This window comes from Crotalus tigris, unplaced genomic scaffold (assembly GCF_016545835.1).
Source record: "Crotalus tigris isolate CLP2741 ecotype Arizona unplaced genomic scaffold, ASM1654583v1 scf7180000019328.220996217465:2438092, whole genome shotgun sequence".
In the NCBI taxonomy this organism is placed as follows: Eukaryota; Metazoa; Chordata; class Lepidosauria; order Squamata; family Viperidae; genus Crotalus; species Crotalus tigris.
This window is the reverse complement of record NW_024097488.1, coordinates 693745-717516: the sequence shown is the minus strand read 5'-3', so window position 1 is coordinate 717516 and position 23772 is coordinate 693745. Positions and strand designations below refer to the sequence as shown.

Here is a 23772-nt window from a genome sequence, read left to right as displayed (position 1 = left end):
CTACACCTACAACTGACAATTAAGGCTGCTCCAAACTGAATTCTGAACACAAAGTTAAATGTAGTAAATACAATGTAATGTGGTCTCTTGATTTAAAACTATACATTCTTACTAAACAACTAGATTTGAAGAAAAAATAAGAATCATGTATGTTTCTACTTCTATCAATCCCATTCCACATTCCTTAAATCTCCCAATTTTCAGAAAATCTCCAAAAATGTTGGCATTCTCCATTACTTAGACTCTCCCTCTGTTTCAGAATGGGATCACACACATTCATGTGGATTGGCATATTCATCAAACCACAATCTACAAAACTGTGGATTAGCAAACACTGTAAACCCAGGCTGTTAAATAGCTGGTTCTAAACTTGATTTCTTAGGGAGACTTAAAATAGACCCCAGCTGTCTATCTGAACATTGCTGCTGTCACTACCAGATACACATTTTAAAAAAAAGCACGGAAAGCATATCCAAATCTTTTAAAAGAGTAAAACATCCTTAGGATGTAGACTGCTGATCCCACACAATACACCATAAAGTACAACAAGCTGCACAGAGTTGCTCCAAATAGTTAAATGGGTGGTATATAAATGCACTAAATGTAATAAAAAATTAAATAGTTTGTTTTGATTCCTAGCAAAGGAAATATTTTGTTTCCATGGGTTAATAGAACAAACACCGAAGAAAATCTAGACCACAAAGCTTCACAGTTCAAATACCCCAGAAATTTTGAATGAGAATCATTTATCGTGAGATGTTAAATTAAACAGTAGTTCAGACTTTTATTCTGGGAGGAAGAACATGGTAAGAAAACCTCTCTTCTATCTCAGATAGAATAAATTTGGGTATCAGACTTACCTTTGCTCTTCGAAACAGTCTCTTTCCCTTCATCATTCTTCTTGTAATAAGATTTATAGGCTGTTTTCAACAGTTAAAATTGCATGGGAAATGTTTCTTTTAGCTTTGCCCCTTTTTCTCACTCTCATATGAGTGCACACATACACACACACAAACTCAGCCAGAATTCTCTTCTTGTTTACCTTCAAATACTTTTTATTACATCACACTGAAAGAAAACCCGAAGCAGTAATTCTACAGGTAACACTGGTTTGCTTAACACACCCCTATCAACAAAGAAACAGGAATTGGGTGTAAGTTTCATTTAAAAAAAAAAACTGTAACTGCTGGAAGGTGGGAGGAGGAATCCAAAACATGACAACCCGTAGCCTCAAACCTTTGGAAAGCTTCATGTAAACAGTATTGGAGCCAAGGAAGAAAGTCTGAATTAGGTAGCTTTCTAATATTTGGAAACAATTTTATTAACCGTATTAACATGCAACTGGTGTTTGATACAAAGACTAAAACTGTGTTTATTCTTTAGCTTGGTGTCTTCAAAATGTAATGGACCACATCTTTTATGTTGATAGTGAAAACTGAAGGTCTAGATCAGTGTTTCTCAAACTGTTTGAACAGTGGATTAATAATTTATAATAATTTATTTCTAATCAAACAGATTTTCCCCAGTCCTGCAAACAGCAGTTTAAGCAGGGATAATGGGACAAAAACACAGCCATACATTGGATTTAAGTTGCAAAACTCTGGTCAATTATTAGATGGAACAGGAGTTGGCACGGGGAGATTGCAATCCTTGACATGCTAGTCCTAGCAACAGATAATGACGGTGGATCTGTCACATTACTTTCAAGGTTATTAAAATATTTGATTTTTGAATCACAGAAAGGCTTTTGCTGGCCACTATATTGCTCTTTATTTTTCTTTACTAAATCCATGATTACTTTTAGTAACAAAAAAAGGTTGAAACCAGAGAAATGAAGTAGATGCATTCAAACCAAATATGTATCTATCTTTTGTTTCTCTGTAGGAGATGAGGATGGAAACAGACATTCAGTTAAAATGGAATGTTAAGTTAGTTAAACATTTTAACAATGACAATATTTCTGGGTTTAAAAACTGGGCATAACTTAAAGTTATAAACTGCTGTTTTCAATTCTTCTGCTAGGTGTGGCCAGATGTTTGCTTCTTGATCTGCCTGCTTCTTTTTTAAAAAATATAAATTAATAAGAAATATTGGTGACTCCATTTTTACTAAGACCAGAAATTCTGGGGAGAAAAGGGTTACTGTAATTCTCAATATGGCCTGAAGAAATTGTTCTCCTACCAGCCTTAGAGAAAAGCTTCCATTAGCATTAATAGAACTTCCTTCAGGGATCCATAAATGAAGAGGGGACCATTTTCATCAAAACTGCCAACAGATAATGTGGTTAGAACATATATCTTCTCCTCTATTAAGTGAAAAAGAGAGAGAAGCAAAGAGTTTCAGCTCTATGACTGTGTGTGGAAAATAAATGCAGTGATATATGCAGCAGGTAACCTCAGAAACTCCATTGCAAAATAGACAGCATAATTTCCACTCACAAAAACACAGAGGCATTTCATTTTAAAAACAACAGAAAATGTCTCCAGACAATAATAGAGAGCTAAGTGCCTCCTGAAAGAAACACAGCTTCCACTTTATACAGCAATGCAATACCTTAATAGGGGCAGGATTGCAGACAAAAAAATCCGGAGGTGCAAAACTAATCTACAGCTTCACTGGTTCCAGTGTCCGAGGGGCAATTTCCAAGTAGCATTTATATGGAAAAATATAAATACCCCATAATCTTGTGCTTGATATTTCTGAAAGCAAAGAGCTTCTCTCAGTGTAAGCCAAAGGATGTGAGCACAAGAGGTACTTCTCATCTTGTTCTCTGCACCCTTTTACAAAGTGAATGACTGTATTCACTGCACAAAAATAGAATTTTGTTTTTGGGCTGTGGAAGTCAACTCCATACAATTTTCTGGCATCATAAATAACTGACCACACAGCAGTTAGCTGAGCAAAAAGGTGCATGATTTAGATTTGGAGGATGTTTTTTCACTTTTATTACTTCATGATGGAGTTAATACATCATCATAATTCTTTGTTTGGCACCATCATTCTGCAGTTGCTAAACTGCATGAATTAATTTCCCATCTGATGTCATTAGCCTCTGGGCCTCTTTCAAAATAACTCTTAAGAGTATGTTCACTGATTAGATTTTGAAAGAGAGTGCATGAAAATCTGCAAGTACAAATGTAACAAGGGAATTGGGGATTCATGTGATACTTCTGGAACAGAAATAGCTTATTAATAGGATCGATAAAAATCTACATCCTGCAGATGGATCTCTTTGGGAAAGGCACAAAAGTACCACATCACATAGCCTTGGGCATTCCTCCAAAAAGTAAAATGGTCTCAAAATTCAGATTGTATTCCACTTGGTCCTATGCATAACAATAATTTTTGAAAACATATATGCAGATATATTTAGTGTTTCAAAATCCCTGCAAACTCTTGCTTTCTTTGGTAACAGAACTAGTTGCATTGAACCACAAAAATTCAGAAGATATCTGTATAAAATTGAAGGCTTTTTACAAAATGATCATGTCTGAAAATTCTCAATTTACCCTAGGGCTAAAAATACTGCTTCATTAATAAGTGAACACTTGCAAAAGAGGGCTCAGATGACAATATCCTGAACTGATCTAAAGATGAAGCATGAGCCAGGAGCTCCATTTCCCCAGTGGCCTTCATGTATTTTTTTTTCTTGGAAGTCAATTTCAATCTGGAAAGTGTTCATCTCCAAACCTGCTTTCTGATTATTTTTTACTTGAATTTGATATCTTTGATATTTTTCATACAGACCCAGGAAACTACAGCCTACATCAATATCTGGGAAGATACTGGAAAAGACAAACAGATCTGTGAATACCTAAAAACAAAGTTATAACTAGAAGTCAGCATGAATTGTTAAAAACAGATCATGCCAAACCAATCTTATTTCATTCTTTGACAATGTGACTAAATTAGTAGACCAGTGAAATGCTGTGGTATAGTATAGTTCAGTAAGGTATTCAACAAAGTAGATCACAGCCTACTTCTTGGTAAACTAGAAAATAAGTGGGATAGGTAGCATCACCACCAGATGGATTTGTAATTGGCTGACAAAACATACTCAACATCCTATTCTATCTATGGAGATTCTCAATCATCCGGGCCATGTTATCTCAAGGTGTTTTCCAAAAGGCAACTGGATTTTCTTGTGTTTTTTTTTTTCTTGAAAATGTTTTACTTCTCATCCAAGACACTTCTTCAGTTCTGAAGCTTTTTCACTTCTTCAGAATCTGTACATGTAATGTTGTCCACATCTGTGTTCATATAGTATTCTAAAAGAGAAACAACAGTTTACAAACCACAGCATCTGGGTTTACATGTAGTCCTAAACTATATTGTGTTTTAATTTTGAGACAATGTTCAAACCAGGGCAGCTCTAAATTATGGAATGTAGATTCAGCATAGTTTGTACCATTGCTTGCATTAAAAAATACTAATCTTTTCATGTGTCATTGGGATTATCACACTAAGATACTTGAACTGTTGAAGTAAACTGAATCTCTGTCAGCTCATTTTCAGAGTGCAATCAAAAACCTTCATGAAGCTGCCTTGATGTGGTAGAAGCCTCAAGCACATCTGTGCTTGAATGATTCATGATTCTGTTATCTCCAAGCTTCCTCCAATTTCTTTTTGCTAAAGACTTAAATTATACTAAAGCTGCTTTATCTCATAAAATGACAGTACTATCTAATCACAGAATGCACTACAACCTTCTCTGCACGTCTAATAGAAGTTACTTTTTAGGTGCTGCTGGTTCCTTTCTCACTTGCAATCTGAACTGCTGCATAGTTTTTGTTTCAAGATGCTATACAATTCCCCACATTTTAGGGACCAGAACTGTCAAACTGACAAAGCCTTTATAATCTATTTACTAAATATTCGGTCAATTACTAATGATAGCACCATCTTTGGAGGTTAACCAACTTTCCAAAAGCCTTCCTGAACTGCCATGTGCTTTTGGTTCCCTAGCATCCCAATAAAATAAAAGAGAATTGGGGATCTCTTCTACAGAAGGAGGGGCATCACTGAAAGGGCTTGTATCCTCCAGACCATAGGTGTCAAACTCATGTCATGTGGTGTGTCACAACATATCACGACTTTTTTTTTGCATTGTTGGATCTTGAGTGGGTGCGGCCTACACATGATGCAACCGGCCCGTGGGCCAGCAATTTGACACCCCTGCTCCAGACAATGAGTCATCCAAGTTGTGCTGGAACATCTAAATCTAAAACATTCAAACACACCTTTTGCAATATAACTGAAGTATAGTACCCTGAATTTGGGGTTTGATTTTATATTTCAAGAAACAAATAAACAAAACAAGGTCTGTAGGCCATACATGAGGCTTTGGTTGCCGGACATCTCATACCTGATTTCATCAGATTTCTACTGCAGCAATGCACTGTGGTCAAAGTAACCACAGATACCATCTGTTCTACCATGCTTGTTCTGCTGGCCCTCTGAAGACTTCAGCAATTCTGGGTTTGCTATGGCAGGAAAGCCGCAATACAGCTTTTCATTATCAGTGCCAGGTCAATAAATCTTACCCTGAGGAAAGACTCTTCAGGATTCAAGTGTTATTTTGTGGTTGCTACAGAACAGAATCACAGTAGCAATAGTCAGCTAGAGAATGCATTTGGTTGGTGGTGGCAACAAGCAATTTTCTTGTCTGTGAATGGGAAATACGATAAATCATCTTGCTTGATATACTGCCTTAGGCAAGAATTCCAACCTCTCTCATGGGAAGCCAGGGCAGTCTCTTCGCTCAGTGCACAGAAATCCGATTTTATAGATATTTCAGTTTCCTTTCTCTAAAACAGGCATGTCAAACTGAAACCGCACTCACCCCATTGCTGGCAATGGGGAAAAAGTCGCGATATATCGTGCGATGTCACATGACGTCACGAGTTTGACATGCCTGCTCTAAAAGGTGTGGTTTGCAAGACAAATATGGTAGTTCCATGATTTTCTTTCTTTTTAGGCACTCCCTCACTAACTGCAATAGGATTCCATTCTAAAGAAACATACTTAGGACCAAGCAGTTCATCATTCAAGAGAAGAACAAGGCAAAGCTCAGAGTTTTGTGAGAGCAAACCTAAAATCACCTGGCACTAGGCCAAAATGTGTTTTTTGTGGAGCTTAAGATTTGCAAACGTAAACTTGCAAGATCTGCACTGATGTCACCTAATTTGGGTAATCAAATGTCTGCAAGAAAACAACCAAACTCAGAGAGTATCCCTCATTTCAAACTTAAGTTTTTAAATCTCCTAATACAATTGGAGAAAGCCAGATTGGTATTCTACATAAATTTGATTTTGAGCAGTACTTGCAGGATCATGGCTGCTAAGGTGCCTGGGCAAACTGAAGGTCTTTTCCTGCTTTACTGCAAACTTACCTCTCCAATTACTATTCTGCATTCAAAAGAAACTCTCCCTGAAATCAGCTGTGGTTTGAAATGCTGACATCCATGAGTAATAACATTTTATACTTAAATAATGCTGTAACACAGAGGTAGGCAATCTGGTCACCTCCAGATTTTGGGGATTACAAGCCCATGTTCCCTTGGCATAGGGGACACTGGCTGCAGCTGAGGGGAATGAATGCCCAAACATCTAGAACAGGGGTGTCAAACTCGCAATGTCACGTGATGTGTCGTCACGTATCGCGACTTTTTTTCCATTGATGGCAATGAGGTGGGCACGGTTTCACCATGATGCATCCGGCCCATGGGCCAGATGACACCCCTGATCTAGAATATACTGCTTGTTCCTTGCAATAGAGCATTCAAATTATTTCATGCTCATTACTGTCATTATACTTGGCTCCATGCTGTTGCTGAAATCAACTGTAGAAATTGAAATTGAAGGGAGGTTTGAACTAGGATCATTAACCACCCTGCCAAGATGGCTATTCTTAGAAAGAGGTACATGAATAGAACAAAGAAGTATTTGCAGAGTTGGAGGAATTTGAGAGATACTCTTTCATATAGTAAGAAATCAGTTCCTTCCCCAATGAGGGCCAGTTCTCACATGGTAGACAATTTCCTCCTAAAGACCACATCACTGGTTGTTTTACAAAGCTCCTCCCAAAACAAAAACTGGAAACCAAGAATATATGCCAAGGGGGATGCTGGACAATAGTAGAAATTAGGAATGAGAAACATTTATCCTAAATAGCAAGGATGGTAATAATATATTCACTGAATGGGACAGAGTACTGCCACAGTATGTAGTGGTGAGGATGGCGGAACAATATAGAAAATCAACCATCAAATAGTTGACAAGCTACTCTTTGATTCAGACATCTATTTGCCCATTCTTTCTCTCATTTTTTTTAATTCCTCACTTTCCACTAATGAATGTACTAGTAATAATAATCTTTATTTGAAGGCAGGGAGGGTAGTGCTCCTCTTCCCATATTTGCAATAAAATAGGGATAAAGTAGGAACTAATGACAGCTAGTACTATCCTCCTGGTAAAAAGAAGAGAAGATCAGCAGAGCATCAGCAACACAGCATATACCTAAATCTATCATCACGTATCCTTTTTCAGATGGTTAATGTAGAATATGTCATGCTGATGCCATACTTCAGATTCTTCTTTATCCACAATTAGTAGAGAAATAGTAGCATATTTGGCAACCTTTTTAAAACTCTATGTTAAAATACTACTGTGTTTTTCTGCTTGAATTTTGTTTTCATGTAATAAAACATTTTATGCTACTTTAAACTGAATTGATTATTTGAAATTGCCATCTCTGCTGCTTTGAGATCATATCCTTTTTTTAGATGAGGGTAAGCGGTGTTTATAATGTCATGTCATGCTTCTATAATTCTACGTTTGGGGAATATTATACATCTAAGCATGATCAGTTTCAAAGGTTAAAATGTAGTGGAAGCATGCTTGCCATATTTGTGTCACACCAATATGACCTTGCCCAGTTCTGGAAAAGAATACATTTGTGAAAAAATTGGATTTACAAAACTGAAAAGCTGGTCTTTTTTCATAAGAAAGATACTATTTTTGGTAAGGTTGTGTACCACTATGCAGTTTTGCTAGAGGAATGTTATTTTAGGGATATGTAGATTACGGACTATAATTTTAAGCTATACTTCAATTAGAGGGTAGAGTTTAAAAAGAAGAAAGAGTATGAGAAGAAAAAGGGATTGCATAACAAGGTTCAGCATACACTGAGGTTTGGGTGATATCTCAAACTGACTTGGTAGTAATTATAGATTTTCTGGATATATATTTTTCTTTAGTATGAGCTTAAGTGCTCTGTAGCACAGTGTTTTATTAATAATCAAGACTATTTTAGGAATAACAGGCAACTTTTCATATTTCATTTTCCTAGTATAATGGGCAGTTGCTTTAAGACAGTCTGTTCTTGCATCTGTTAATTAAAAACGTTTTGGATATTGCAAATAGAAATGAAAAGGTCATTCACTGGTAACTAATATATAAAAACTGAGTATAAAAAATAAACATATCCATATTCATATTTTTATGAATGGATTACAATGTTACAATGCCAGCACAGCATACTATGTAGCACGGCCATATTTCAATTTTCTATCAACCTGAAATTCCTGCTCATGTGATCAAAATTCAGATGCTTGGCAACTGGTTCATATTAATGACTATTGCTATGTCCCAGGGTCATGTGATCACCTTTTGCGACCTTTTGCAAAGACAATGAGGAAGCCATATTCACTTAACTGTGTTACTAATTTATCAACTGCAGTGATTCACTTAACAACTGTGGTAAGAAAAGTTGTAAAAAGGGGCAAAACTCACATGACAAATGTCTCATTCAATAGCAAAAATTGTCAGCTCAATTGTGATCGTAAGTCAACGACTACCTATACAATGTTTAGCCATAGTGCTCCAACATATGTCCATGGTCTATTATTATTAAAAACTGCTATAGAAAATAAAACATTCAACATGGGCAGGCACTAATAATACTTATTTTTTCCCATTCAAAGGGTATAAATAAAGATCCAAATGTCTAAGATACAGCAATAAAATTATTAGAATGTGCCAAAGTTATTGGCCTCATTCATACATTGCCCTGGGCTATAATAAGATTTATGTCATTTTGGTTTAGCATGCATTTCAATTTATGGTCTATTGTTAATAAACCAACTACTATGGATTATTCAACCAATCAAGATTAAAACAAACAATGGCTTAGCATAATGTGCGTTTCAAGCTACAATGATAGGCATGGTCCTTTATAGAAATGAATATTAGTGATGGCATTCGTAACACCAGTGCTAGATGGGAATTGTTAAAAATATATATTGTATATCTCTTAATTTTTAATTAAGCCTATATTCTGCTCTGGGAAGCTCAGGGGGGGGAAGGGAGGGTTTTTGTGAGGGGTGGGGATGGGGGGGGGTTTATATATATGTAATGTTTAGTTTCTTTTTTGTATATGTTGCTTTTTGTTTTGTATTGTTTTTGTTTTTTTGTAAAATTTATAAAACTTTTAATAATATATATATATATATATATATATATATATATATATATATATATATATATATTGTATATCTATCTGTATATCAGATATCATAATATAAACTAATGGCTCAGTGACTTTCATTCTTAAAATTTTAAAATGGCAAGGAGGCATTTGAGATTTCCAAGAAAAATATTCATTATATTTCATCTTACCGTTTTTCCAAAGAGCCACAGACAGCATACTTTTTTATGTTATGCTTCAAAATTTATTTTGTCACAGAGCCTGAGATCACTCAATTCCACAGTTAAGTGGCTGTTGCTGTTTCAAAGGTCCCCATCTTTTGGGTGCAATGGGCATAATTAATTTTGAAAACATCCTGTGGGCTGCCACACAGATTGCAGCCAATCATAAAACAGCTCACAGATTCAAACAAACAACACATTCTCTGCCGTGCCCTCTTGCTCTCAGGATCTGCTAACCTGATTATCTTTTTTCTGGAAAGGCGGCCTCTCAATAAATAAAGCATAGTACAGCTAAACACATCATTTTTCTCATCTAAAGATGCTTTTGAAGATCATTTGGATCTGATAAACATGTTTTAATTTGAAGCATGCTAATTTCCTATTTTAAAAAAAGGATAAAAATATAAAAAGTTGGAATGTGGACTTCTACAAACAGCAAATTCATGCGGGTCATAACTGTTCATATTGGAGCTCCAAGTAAATTTATAAGAGCAGATTATGATTGTTCAAATGAAATGTATCTGCATTCATTTTTCTAAAAGGAGAAAGTCACTCCATTAGTTTGTTTCACTTTACTCCCAAAGGAAATAAGTCAATGTCATTTAATTGGCCAATTAAAGTCAGGAAAACCATACCCAAAGCCATTGAAGCAAAAGCTGCAACTAAGTTGATGTCCAACATTTTCTTCCTTAATTGCTATTGATCTTTTTCCACTGGCTTCCCCACTCCCTCCCCATACCATCCCTTCAGACTATCTGAAATCGACCAAGAAAGTGGACTCAGTACCCATAGAATAGGATAGAGCCAATCCAGAATAGGAAACAATAATCCAGATAGGTGCCATAAAAAAGATATGGGGAACCTGCATCTTCAGTGATGGTACAAGCATAAATAAATTCAGTACTGCTTGAAAATAAAAAATTACCACTGAGCCAAATCCAACAAAAAACTACTTCCTACACTGCTTCAATTTATTCTAAATTCATAAAGCTGGCTGAATAGCTAATACGCTTTCTGCCACTTGATTTCCTTCAGATGCATTGTGCTTCAATTCCCATCATCCCAACTAACAAGACTATTGTCAATGCTGGTTAAGAATTATGGAAGTGATCCTCCTTAATTGTTTGTGGCAGGACTGGGGAAGGCCGATCCAGTAGAGTTATTTTTATGTTCTACTTAATATTCTAAAATCTCTACTTAGTGCCCTGATTCACAAGTAGTATTAAGCCACAATCATCTGATTCATATAACACAATTGGTAGAGTTTACGCAGAATACTGAGACATAAGACATGGTTTTCAAAATATCATGGATGGGCTCATAAAATATAATATAAACTATAGATTGTGTTTTATGTGGTGTAAACATATATTACTGTTGCTCATTCAACAATATATGGTTATTTAAGCGTAATGTATAAAATACAGCTATGGAAACCATGACCTAGCACAGTGTGTTTTATGTGTGGAGAATGGTAGAGTTCACACAACACTCAGAATAAAAAGCAAAATGCAGTGACACCAGCATTCAAATGGGCTCATTCATTGGTGGATAGCTACATTTGAATCAAACACAATTAAAGTTACTAGAAAATATGTAAGTATAGTGGTGAGGAAGGGAAAAATTATGGAACATGCATCACAGTGTCAATAGGCAAACCTTAAACTAATCCACTTGCATCTGTCTGTCATCCTTATGGGGGGGCTAGAGGGGGTACCATTATTTTATTAATATATAGCCAGAGACTCAAAAAGAGTGGATATTTTATTATGATCACCACTTTTTCATCATTGTGGCAAGTTAGTAAACAACATTATTTACCAAATATCAGATTCTAAATCAAAAGTGGAAAACCTTTTGGCAAGGGCTGCCTGACATTTTTAAGGATGTTTATAAAGTGGGAAGGGTCAAATCACCCCATAATGGGGAAGGCAGTTTTAAGGAAATCTTCTTTAATTACAGCACAATATGCTTTAACTACACTACAATATGCCTTTTTTCAGCTTTATAATAAAGTTTTTTATATATTTTTCATCTCAAAATGACAGGAAACCCCACTATTAATTTTCAGCAGTTACAGTGAAGAGACTCTAAGAGCTATAAAAATGGGACTTCTGTTATAGATAATGGGACCATAAGACAGGAATAAATTTGACCTAAGAATATTAATGTCATAGAGTGATTGGATCCAAAGATAGTTATCCACTTATCGAAAGAGCCCTTGTAATAGTCAAAGGCTCCTTTCATGAGTGAAGGACTCTTCTGGACTTAATTTTCAATGCACGATGTTTTATTTTAATACATTTTTTTTAAACGTTGAATATATTTATAATATTGATCTGCAAAACAGTCATAAAAACAAGTGCTCAAGTTAAATAACCAAAAAGATACAGAAAATACAATACAAGTGAATTAGAAATATTCTAAAAGTATTTTACAAACTGGAAATAAACAAAGAAAGAGCATTACATCATAGGAATGTTAAGACAGGAAATGATGAAACAGATAGGAAGGGAATAAATTAACATGGACTAGGAATGAGATAAACATTCCATTTTTTCCCTCATGGTATGATAATATAGAGCCGAATCAGTCCTATCTTCATGATGTATCATTGCACAATTAATAGAAAAAGAGATATAAGTGATGATTGCTCCTTAGGGAGTGTTATTAAGCATGACTTAAAATCCAAGAACTCGCAGTGAAATAAGTCTTTGAAAGTTAAAAGCAGATAGCAATAGGACATAGACTCATACTGTATACCGCTTCACAGTGCTTTACAGCCCTCTCTAAGCGGTTTACAGAATCAACATGTTGCGCCCAACAACTTGGTCCTCATTTAATGAGCTCGGAAGGATGAAAGGTTGAGTCAACCTTGAGCCAATGAGACTTCAACTGCAGAAATGCTGGCAGTTGGCAGTCAGATTTAGCCTGCAATACTGCATTCTAACCACTTTGCCATGGTGGTGGTTCTTCCAATATTCCTGACTTTAATATGATATAATATTATGACATAATATGAGCCATGGTTGTGCAGTGGTTAGAATGCAGTACTGCAGGCTACTTCTGCAGACTGCAGGCTGCCTGCAATTCGGCAGTTCGATTCTCACCAGCCCAAGGTTGACTCAGCCTTCCATCCTTCTGAGGTCAGTAAAATGAGGACCCAAATTGTTGGGGGCAATATGCTGACTCTGTAAACCGCTTAGAGAGGGCTGTAGAGTACCGTGAAGCGGTGTATAAGTCTAAGTGCTATTGCTATGGTGCCTTGCCCATTAGGTGCAATCCATAGATCAGAGCAACCAGTTACTATATTGAAAGGCACATTTTAGGCACATCTTAATCTGCTGAATTCTTGTATAATTTTTTTCAGTGCTGTTTGAAACAACCAAATAAAATGTCTTCAATAAACACATGCAAATAAGCCTATAGCAAACATGAATACTGTTATTAAACCATTCAAGAATATTGCAACTTGTTGTGGGTTGGTGTCCTTCAGTTCAGCTTGCAGAATGGTAACTGTTACAATATTTAATAACAAAAGGATTAAAATAAAAAAGTATTGGGGATGGGAACATTCTTGATATGCTTTCAAAAAGGAATGGGAGAAAGATGCATATTATTCAGCAAATGTTTTCCACTGTTGCTAAGTCATCCCTCCCTTTTTGCTTATCAATGGGACCTTTCAAAACTCCTTCTCCCAATTGGAGACACCATTTCCTGTACAACACACTAACCCTATTGATAACTTTAGTTGATGGGAACTTTTCAAACCTAACAGGAAAGTCTATGAGACTTGCAGGAACACAGGCAAGGCTGGGGGTGGGGGAAAACTGCTGTTTAATAAAAAGAAAGTATTTGAAAACGAAGGGGATAATTATTTTTTAAAAAGTGTTATCAGATGAAGATGAAACAAGCCTTCTTCATAGCTACTTCAGCTTAGGAATGTTAACAGAAGGAAATATGATGGAGAATTTGCTTTCTCAAGTTTTATAGAAATCTTAATAAGGCCTCATGAGTTGGGATCATAACATTAAAAAAATGGATAGACATTTGTAAGAAATGCCAAATGTGGGGGCTCTCTATGTAAAAGTAAAAAAGAATGGTTAAAGTTGCTCAGCTCTTTGGACAGCTGTTTCCAAATGAACTTTCCTAAAGGGACTCTGAAAGAAGATGGCTTTGTGAGCCTGAGTTAACATTAATTCCTTTTTGCAAGCTCAATATGATGAATGCAACCAATATCCTGCTGATAAGTCTTTGATGCTTCCATCCAACTACATAAGCAATTGCAAACTACTAAATCCCAAGGATGCAACATCCTTTTGCCATGTTTGTCTGATAGAGATCAAAGTTTCCTCAAATCTGTAATCTAACCAACTACTGTATTACCAGTGCTCCATTGATTCTTTCCCATGAGTCACATCTTAGTTATTTCCTGTTTCCACAGAAATAAATAGCTATAGTGACTTTATTAAGACTTATTGCTACTGATTTCACTAATAGTAATCAGCTCTTTTGATTTAACTTCTGTGGTGGATATTAAGACAACCTTGTATCTGCTCAGAGGAATTTTCTATGTCAGACATTCTACTTCTCTCCCTTTATGAGGAAGCAAACTCCACAATGCTGCACATGGCATGGGATCCCTAGATAAGATGCCTCTTGATAGAAAACCTTTCCAATAACCATTTTAAGGTATAATTGCACACACAAATAGAAGAAACAAATACAAAATTAGTAAAACAGAACAAGAGGATACACTGTAGAATACACAGTGAAATACACAAGCAAAGTAAGTTTTTAACCCAGGTGCTGAAACCAGTGGGCAGAATTTTTATCTGTTTCCCCACCCAGTTTTTTCTCACTGCATCCCCTGTTAGCCCCCATTATTTTCTGTCCAATTACCCTATAGATGAGAACATGCAAGAGAAACCCAAAATATTGAAATAACTAATGTTATTGCCTTAAATGATCTGATCACTACAAATATGGAATTATGTTCTTTTTTTAATTTTTTTTTAAACCAACAAAACAAAACATAACACTCATACACACACAGTATATACTCCTCCCCCTTTTTTAACAGAATTTTGTAACAGTAATCTTCTATTATTTACATTTCCTCCCCTTATTCTTCTTTAGAATATTTGTCCTTGTTGCCCCATTGCTTCTTATTTGCATTTTTCTTCCTTCATAGTATACTTCATACTAAGAGTAATATATATTATTATTATTATAAATTATTATACACACATTTTCACTTTTGACCTTTCCACATTTATTCTCCTCTATTATTTCTAGTCTCCAACCAGTCATACCACTTGTTCCATATTAGATAGTACTCTGTGCCTATGGAATTGTATTCTGAGAAAGGCCCCTTTTATCTGTGAAGCTGAGGCTATTGCTCCCATTGACTATCCACTCTCACCCCTCCATTACTTGTTGATTAGTACAAATTTAGATAAATATATTCAAAGCTGTTCTAAAGCTGAATTCTGATTATACTGGATCCTTTGAATCTTTTCACTAAGAAATGGCTTCACGCTGAACATGCATACTTACAGGTCACAAAAGGAAGACCTCACGGAAGGCAGTGGGAGAGACAGAAGATAACCAATACATACTATCAGCAGAATCACAAACAAAAGGAAGTTAAATTTAAGAGGGAAAGTGTTGGGTCTCATGGGACATATTCTTTCAATAATCAAGGAAGAGGATGTACAGTTTCCCACAAGGAAGACTGTAGAACAATGTAGTTATGCAAGCCCTTTCACCATGAGAACCAAAGAAACTTCTCCCAAACAGTATTTTCAAGTTTTCTGGAAGCAATTTCAGTGATAATGCAAAATCTGCAGTGAGCTGTAATAGTATTAGATTCAAATCATTATTAACAGCTCTGTGAGAGGCTATGTCAATTCTACACATATAGTCTCCCCAAAGAAAAAACAAAAATTATTCATTACCTGCAAGTCAAAGAATTTGCTATACCTCCGGTAGATTGTCTGGCAAGTTGCATCTGACCATGTTACTTTGATTATATAGACCTAGAAATACAAAACAAACAAAAAGAAAAGATATTATACATTTACTGTATCAGATTTATTTTTATTTCTATGCTGCCCTTGTATCATAACATAAAGACTGTACTATAGGTCAGTAAACAAGATCAAAACTGCAGTACCATGAGCTTCTCTAATTCCAATCAAATGACTCTGATTGTTTTATTCCCATACTTTGTAATGTTATCCAAAACCCTGAAATAATTGAATTATCCAGCATCATTTGATTTGATCTGTAAAATGGGGAGCATGTTTCCTGTTAAATATGCTTTGAGGCCAGAGCTCTCTTCTGAAATAAATTGTGTTTAGCATTATATATAGCACCTCTTGCAAAGCTATTGACATTAAAAATTGGAGACACAGTGAATGATATAAATTAATACTATAAAATAGTTGAGCAATTTTTTTGGTTACAGCTTTGAATTATCTCGTAGGTGAATGGTTGTACTCATTTTTCCTATGATTTTTGGTGGATGGAACTCATGACATCATTGGCAGTTTTCATTATTTGATGTAGAAGCAGAAAATCATGGTTATTTAATTTTTGGTTTTCAATGTGATCTGGGTTTTGATACTACATTTAGGTGATCTTATATTAAAATAAATAATTTCCATGAAGTTTCTTATTCTTCTTCCATATTTTGTTTCAGGTGGCACCAGAAAGAGGCAGCTATCTAATTTTTTAAAAAAAATTATTCATGGACAGGACATCTAAGTATGGGTTTTGGTAACACTGTGGCTAAAAATGGATCAATGCTGCAGGTCATAGCTTTATACCATGGCAGCACAGCTAAATCTCTAGCTTTTCTAGTGCTAAAATTCACTTTTATTATTGTATTATCCATCATCCCAGATGAAGCCTGAAGCTGTTTTTGACAAATACCTATTTAATCTCAAGGTCAGTTTTTTTTTTCTGCTGTTGTTGCTGCTGGTGTAAAATTCAGAATCCATAATTTCATAGTTGAATCTGAACATGACTTAGCATGAATTGTTGGTACTGTGTAATGGTATACAGAAATGACTGAAGACCAAGCAAAGTAACACGGGAATGATCAGAAAAAGGAAACTTAGCCCATAGGAGGAATGTGGGGGGGGGCGCATGAGTGTTAGAATAAACTCTCCCTAGTTTCTTGGGCTGCAAAGGAGATGGGAGGGTCTCTTATTTGGTTGGGTAGTTGGTGGTAGTATAATGGTTCAGATTGCAAGTTCAAGATTGTGGTCCACTTTCAACTTACTTGCTCTAATTTGTATGTAAAATCCATGTTTATACATAGTTTAGTTTATTTCCTACTAAATGTAAAAGTAACTTCCCACAACTTCCATAGGTAATAGTTCAATGGCGATGTTTATTTTTGTTGTTTTTTATTAAAAGGCTTTTGAACAATCATTTTGAAATACATGTGTCATACAGTTATAGTCAATGAAAAGCAGAGGAATTCATGATTAGCATATTAGTTGCTAAGTATTTTTTAGAAGTAGCTTTCAAACCAGAAGTGATGTAGCAAGCCCAGTAAAACATCTGATTAACACATGGTGATGCATTTCTTTTCTTTCTATAAAGGACACACAAATAAATAAATTATGCTGTAACAGCTGACAAATATCCACTTAAAGAGCTGCTAAGAAAGAGTTCATCATCAATGTAATTATTTTCTCTGGAAAACATCCAGCTATCCTTGACACTGATCCAGAATGTCACATGACATCATGTCCTGATGTCAATCCTTGCTCTTCTAAAAGGATACGTGCATCAGAAGGGAAGCACTGCATTAGCAGAGGTCATAAGTTCCTCTGTTGAAAGATCAAATGCTATTTCCTACATCAAGAGACCTCAAATAATCAAAACTAACAAACTGAAATCATTATCCAGCCTACTTAGAAACCTTGTCCTTTGTTATAGTAACTTCATATTACAAGTTGTGAGCCCAGAATTAGATACTTATTCTGAAATTGTTTTATGACCAAATTGCTTTTTAATATATTGTTTATACTTCTCCAAATGATCTTGCAGGAGGGCCTTTTGTGCATTGGAACCTCCAATTTCTATTCAAGTGAAACATCTGGGTAAAGAAAAGGTGTTAGGACATCATTAGCATTTAATTAGACTCTTCTTTACTTTCTATGCTTGTTTATAGAGAACAGTTACTATAAATATACTTCTCTTAGCTTTCTTCTGACACACTTGCTCACCTGTGATCTCACCCTTTGGGGGCAATAGTTTTAAAATCATGCATCTATGAACTTTAATAATGTCTTTCACTTATGCATCCTACATAACCATGTGCATATTTTAATTATTTATGGCCATCCAGAATACATTACACTATATGAACAGCCAATACATATTTTCATGGTATAAAGTGTTCTAACTTCTTGAAAAGATGGAGAAGAAGCTCTATCCTTTCATAAAAACTTTATTATTTTCTGAGCCTATCTTAAATCTCTGGGAATCTCATGGTAAAATCCTGTGCAATTGATATGCGTATGAAAGTCTTCCAGCACTGACTCTTAACCTTGCAACTGAAGTCCAAATGCAGTGCTTTGCAAGGAGGCCCGGGGCCTGGGAAAGACAAAAGCATATAGTCCCAAAGCTCTTTAGCCACTATTGAACAATACTGAGTCTCTGGGGATTTCCTTGTACTAGGCAAGTGGAAATTCTTCAAAGGGTATCTTGCTGAAAAAGAGTGTTTCCCCCCCCCCCTCTTTCTGAGAAAAAAAAAAAATAAGTTCATGTAATTTCCAAGATCCCTCGAGGCAGAAAACTCAAAACTACTATTTGTCTCTAACTCTGGACTGATTACTAAGGGGAAATGTAGCTATGCATCCAATTGTTCTTGCCTTCAGTGTTAACTATTTCAGCCTTTCCTGGCCATAAAAGACAAAAGTAGAAAATCATTAGGTAAGTCTTTGATCTCCACTCTCAACTGTAATAAATCTAGTCTACAAACTAGCGTTAAATTCATAGTACAACAACTTACTGGCATTTGGAAATGGGGGTTGAAGGATAATAATTCATCTGTATTTCAAACTTCTATAACTGACTAATTTCCTGAAATACTTGATTGGAACAAATATAAGTTACAAGTGAAATTTCAGTACAATTTTTTTTTCAAATATTACATTTTTATAGCATTTTACAAAGCACATATTTTGAATAATCTGTTTGTAAGAACATTAATAACCTTCTTTTCTCTTCTTTCATTTTTCTCTATCCAGAAAAGGAATGGGAAGAGTAGAGATTGATTGTTTTATAATGCCATAATTAATATGGCATTAACTGCTAGAGGACAAAACTCAGGATTTGTTATGTTGGCAGCAAGTTGGAGCATTGGGAAACATGTTAACTCTTTGTGGGGCCTCACTGCATAGAAGGTAGCTCATCAAAAAGAGAGAAGTATAATGAGATGTTCAAAGGATTCTGCAAATGAAACATTCTATTGAAGAAAACCTAGGTTTCCCCCCCCCAAAATAGAATTATGACTTAAGTATAGACTAGAGTCACATCACAGGATACAATATTATGCAAATTCAGAATTAAGGAATCATTCCAATATTGCTTTAAAATATCTAAAAGAGACTCAATTAGTGACCCATTGAACCTTTTCCAAATCCTCCATTGCATAAGTGGTAGATTACAAGAACATACACCCAATTTATTGGCTACAAATTATGGGCATGACAGCTAAGCTATAGATTATAATAGCTGAAGTCCAAACATGTGAAAGGCAACAGTTTGAGGAAGGCTGATACATTAACAGAGAACTGTATTTCCTCCTGCATCTCCCCTCATCTTTGATGAATTACTGTGGACAGTCTGAAAATGTTCCTGTCAAAGAAACTGAAAGTATTGTGATTGATTACTTCTGCCATGTGGACGTTAGTTTGCTACGCCAAGAACATCTTCCCAGTGACAGGTTTAAAAGCAATTGAAATAATTATTATATATGAAAGAACATCTCAAAACTAAGGACAGTTATAACAATCAAGGAAATACAAAATTTGGCTAATAAGACCATTCAAAGACAGTAAGTTAATCTTTTGTGAAGAGACTCAATTTTTCTATTATTTTTCCCACTGGTCCCGCACCTTCAGATCTGAATCACTGAAGTGGTAGGTGACCACAAAAATATAAGACAACCCCTGATTGTCAACAGGTATTGTCTTTGGTGCTAAAATGAGGCCCCAAGCCACAGTAACTTTATTTGTTGTATTCAGCATTAATTTGAGTTATTTAGCTTTGGCTTAATGTATTATGTGAATTATTTGTTACTTGGAAATCATTTAATGGCCTAATGTGTTTTGTATAAACAAATAAACAAATAATTCTTGAATATATAGCTCAGAAAATGTAGCTTAACACGATTCAGTCCATAACTTCAGGGCTGTGTTTCTCAACCTCATCAGCTTGACAATGTGTGGAGTTCCCCTAGCTGGTGAATTGTGGAAGCTAAACTCCACACATCTTCAAGCTGCCAAGGTTGAGAAACACTGAAAATAAAAGTCTTGAAATCTTCCCACACCTTATAGCAATTCGCAGAAGTTGATCTGTGTAGACCTGTTGGTATCCAGTTCAGTCATTTTCACAACACACTTCTCTTTTCAAACAAGATATGTGGTGAATCATTTCCACCCATTGTGATCTGAATGGTGAGGCAATCGATATGAATGGTCCTCATGAGATGAATTGCCTCATTGAGCACTTCAAACAAACTACCACATGTCAACCATATGAGACCAACTGCCTCAAACTTGAGCAAATATTAATTTGTCACTCTGATTACTCAAGCCAAAGGATGTTTTCTTTCCCTGATGGTTCAACTAAATTACTGTCATGCTAATAGCAAACAAAGGGAAACAGAGTATGAACTCTGGAATAAACACTTATTTTCATTAACTAACACAGATACTAGTTTGTAGAAAACACTTTTACAGGGAGAGCAGCATTTGTCACCTAGAAAAGTCCATTTCATAACCTTGTTATAAATGAATTTTGTAACTAGGACTAAAGACAGATCCATATATCACCCACTGTTTTGTGAATGCAAAAAGCGATTATGTCATTTTCTACCTGCTCCAAGCCCATCACAAATGCAGCTCCTGTTGATGTTCTAAAGCAATGGTTCTCAACCTTTCTAATGCCGCGACCCCATAATACAGTTCCCCATGTTTGGTGACCCCCAACCACTTATACATCACCAGGTGCCAGGGGCGTGGCCAAAGAAAAGGGGAAAAAATGGCGGACAGCCTTGTTTGGCGACCCCCGTGAAATGGTCGTTCGACCCCAAATGGGGTCCCGACCCACAGGTTGAGAACCACTGTTCTAAAGCTCCACTCTGCCCCAAAGTTGCTGTTCCGTCTCCTCAGCCAGTTTAAGCTTTTCCAAATGGATAACCCACATGCATCCTTCTGATTTAGTAGCCAGTCTCAGCACCTGGCATTCTACCTTATTTCCTATAGCTGGTTACTGCACTGGGCAGTCATTTTATCCATGCTGCTCTGTTGACTGCTGGAGGACAATTGTTTATTGGATTTTATTTTAATAATCTGTGATTGATCCAATCATGGTCTGTAAAGCCAGTGAATAACCTTATGTTCCATTCAATCCTTATATTTCCCAATGGGCATCTTTTGCTGTCCAGGTTGAGTGAAGTATACTCCCCTGTTTTCCCATCCCTTGACCCACATACTGCAAAGGTTTCCTTTATTTTTTCCTCCCTAAATATTTAAGTTGCAATGTAAGGGTGTAATAAGGTTGCAAATTTTCAATGAATGTTACTTTGGTTCTCTGAAGCAACGTTATCAACTTTACTTTTGTCAAACTGGACTTCCTTGCTACACTTTCTATAAACTTAAGACTATAACACAGAAACCAAAGAAAAAACTTTTTTCCCTTTCCTTTAGAATCAGAGCAAAACTAAGCAGAAAAAAGAAAGGGTCTGCATTAGGGTCAAAGGAGAAACATTGGGAAAGAGAGCTGAGGACATCTAGATGAATGCAAAGAAAATGAAGTGAGGAAGAAACAACCTCTAAAAGGAAAAGGCAAGCATTGGTAGATCTGCCCAAATGGGATCTCAATAAGCATCCTAATATCAGAAGGATAAATATGCACTTACAGTCCAGCAAACTGAATAAATATCTGGCCAGTTTCTGTAATGGAAATCCTTCTTGGGTTCATAAGCCAGAAAGGCCCTTCTTGTTAAATTCAGTTCATGGATGAAACCTAGTCAAGGCCTAGTTACCTGATTGACCCATTCCTTGGTCATGAAACAACAGAAAAGGGAAGCTATCCAGTGCTTAAACATTCCCACCATTCAGCTTTCCTTCTAAAACACCTTCTCACTGCCTAATTCTAGTTGCAAGTTTCTATATGCAGAAAGAGACTCTCTAGCAGAAACAAATAACCTGGATCCCAGGTCCTATATGGCCACCAATCCCCCTTCTTTTTTAATTAATGTATCTGAAGTCCTTTCTGACCTTGATTTCCCAAAATAAGTATAATTGTTTCTGGCCTTTATGGTCAGAATGGCCTTTCTGGTCACACAATGTTTCACTTTACAAGTGCATCATTCAGCAATAGAAATTCTAGTCTCAATACTGGTATAAGTCAAGGATTACCCTTACCACAATTTCTCACAGGAATTAAACTTCTTTCTCAGGCTTATCCCAATATATTTTATTCTTTTTTAATGTTGGAGAACTTATTATTGGTTAATACCCCCAAAATATAGGAATATTATAACATCAGTTTTAAAATAAGCTAATTCAGACATGTCAAACTTGTGATGTCACGTGATGTCACGCAACGTATTGGGATAGTTTTGCCATTGCCAGCAATGGGGTGGGTGCGGCTTCCACGTGATGCGTCCAGCCTCTGGGCTGGCAGTTTGACACCTCTGGGCTAATTTCAAAAGAGATCTCAATTCAATAAAAACAACAACAAAGAAAAGTAGAAAACTATAGACCTTCCATACCCCCAATCTACACAATCATTATCTTCATTGTAATCCTAGCCGTAAACAGGTTGCTCTTCTCAGGCAAGTAGAAATGTGCAACCTGGGCCCCCTTAATGCCCGAGATGCAGGCTCCAAAACCTTTCTGTATAGCTACACTGTTATTTTCAGTGTAGCAGAAGACAAACATTGTTAAATAATTAAATGCTGATTTTGTTCTATTTCTACCATTCTTCTGTTACAAGAGCCCAGATGCATCAAAATTGAAGTCATGTCCTTGGCCTAAAAATACTTGCATCCTTGAGGTAGACCAAGAGCTAAGATTTCCCTTCCCTGTGTCAAATTATCCCCATTGATACCACTTCGCAATGCAATAGGTCACTAGGGGTTCATTTTATGCATTCACACATGTCACATAGTTAAGCCATGGGGATAGTTTTTAGAGTATTTTTAACAGAGTTAAAAGACTGCAGTTGCTTCTGCAGCAGTAAACTGAGACTGTAAAGACATTTCTACATGATAATTCACAACCACAGAATTCCTTTATGCTGGGGATTTGGTAAAGACCGGTTGGGACCATTTGTTTTAAATGCTGTAAATCTGTATTCACTGGTTAGAGTTAAGCCAGCCCAAGGAAACTGTTTCATTTTCTTAAGTATTCTGAATTTGTTCAGTTGAGGTGAGTTATGAAACAGGAAAAAATTTTTCCACTATATTATGAACAAACTTCATTCTTTATATTCTGTCATTAATTATAAATAGAAATTCACTTTTTTAAGGTGAAGCTGAAGCTCATGAAAGAAACAGATTATATCTGACTGCCATAGTGAATTCAAATTGCCCATTTACACTTCTAAAACACTTCAGTTACGTATGCTTTTAAAAACCTAACAGTCTACAACTCATTATCATCACAGATTTTAAGGTCAGTGAAATCAAAACTTCAGGCTGCCCAGCCTTCCCTAGATGTCTACCCTCTGGATGCAGTAAACAACTCACAATTCCCAGCCATCGTAGCTTATTAGCTACAAATTCTAGCTCTGGTTGCTAAACTGGCCC

The 23772-nt window shown here is 36.0% G+C and overlaps 1 protein-coding gene across 6 annotated transcripts in view; it reads right to left on the bottom strand.

Moving 5' to 3' along the window:
* SH3PXD2A (SH3 and PX domains 2A) overlaps positions 1 to 23772 on the bottom strand; it is a 276364-nt gene that overhangs the window by 226243 nt on the left and 26349 nt on the right. For 4 of the 6 annotated variants that reach the window (XM_039361669.1, XM_039361666.1, XM_039361667.1 and 1 more), the window contains exon 2: positions 15668 to 15748. In XM_039361669.1, coding sequence (XP_039217603.1) covers positions 15668 to 15748 — 81 coding nt within the window. Of the gene's footprint in view, positions 1 to 860; positions 4269 to 15667; positions 15749 to 23772 lie in introns of all 6 variants that reach the window. The other 2 variants (XM_039361671.1, XM_039361670.1) reach the window with 1 other exon arrangement.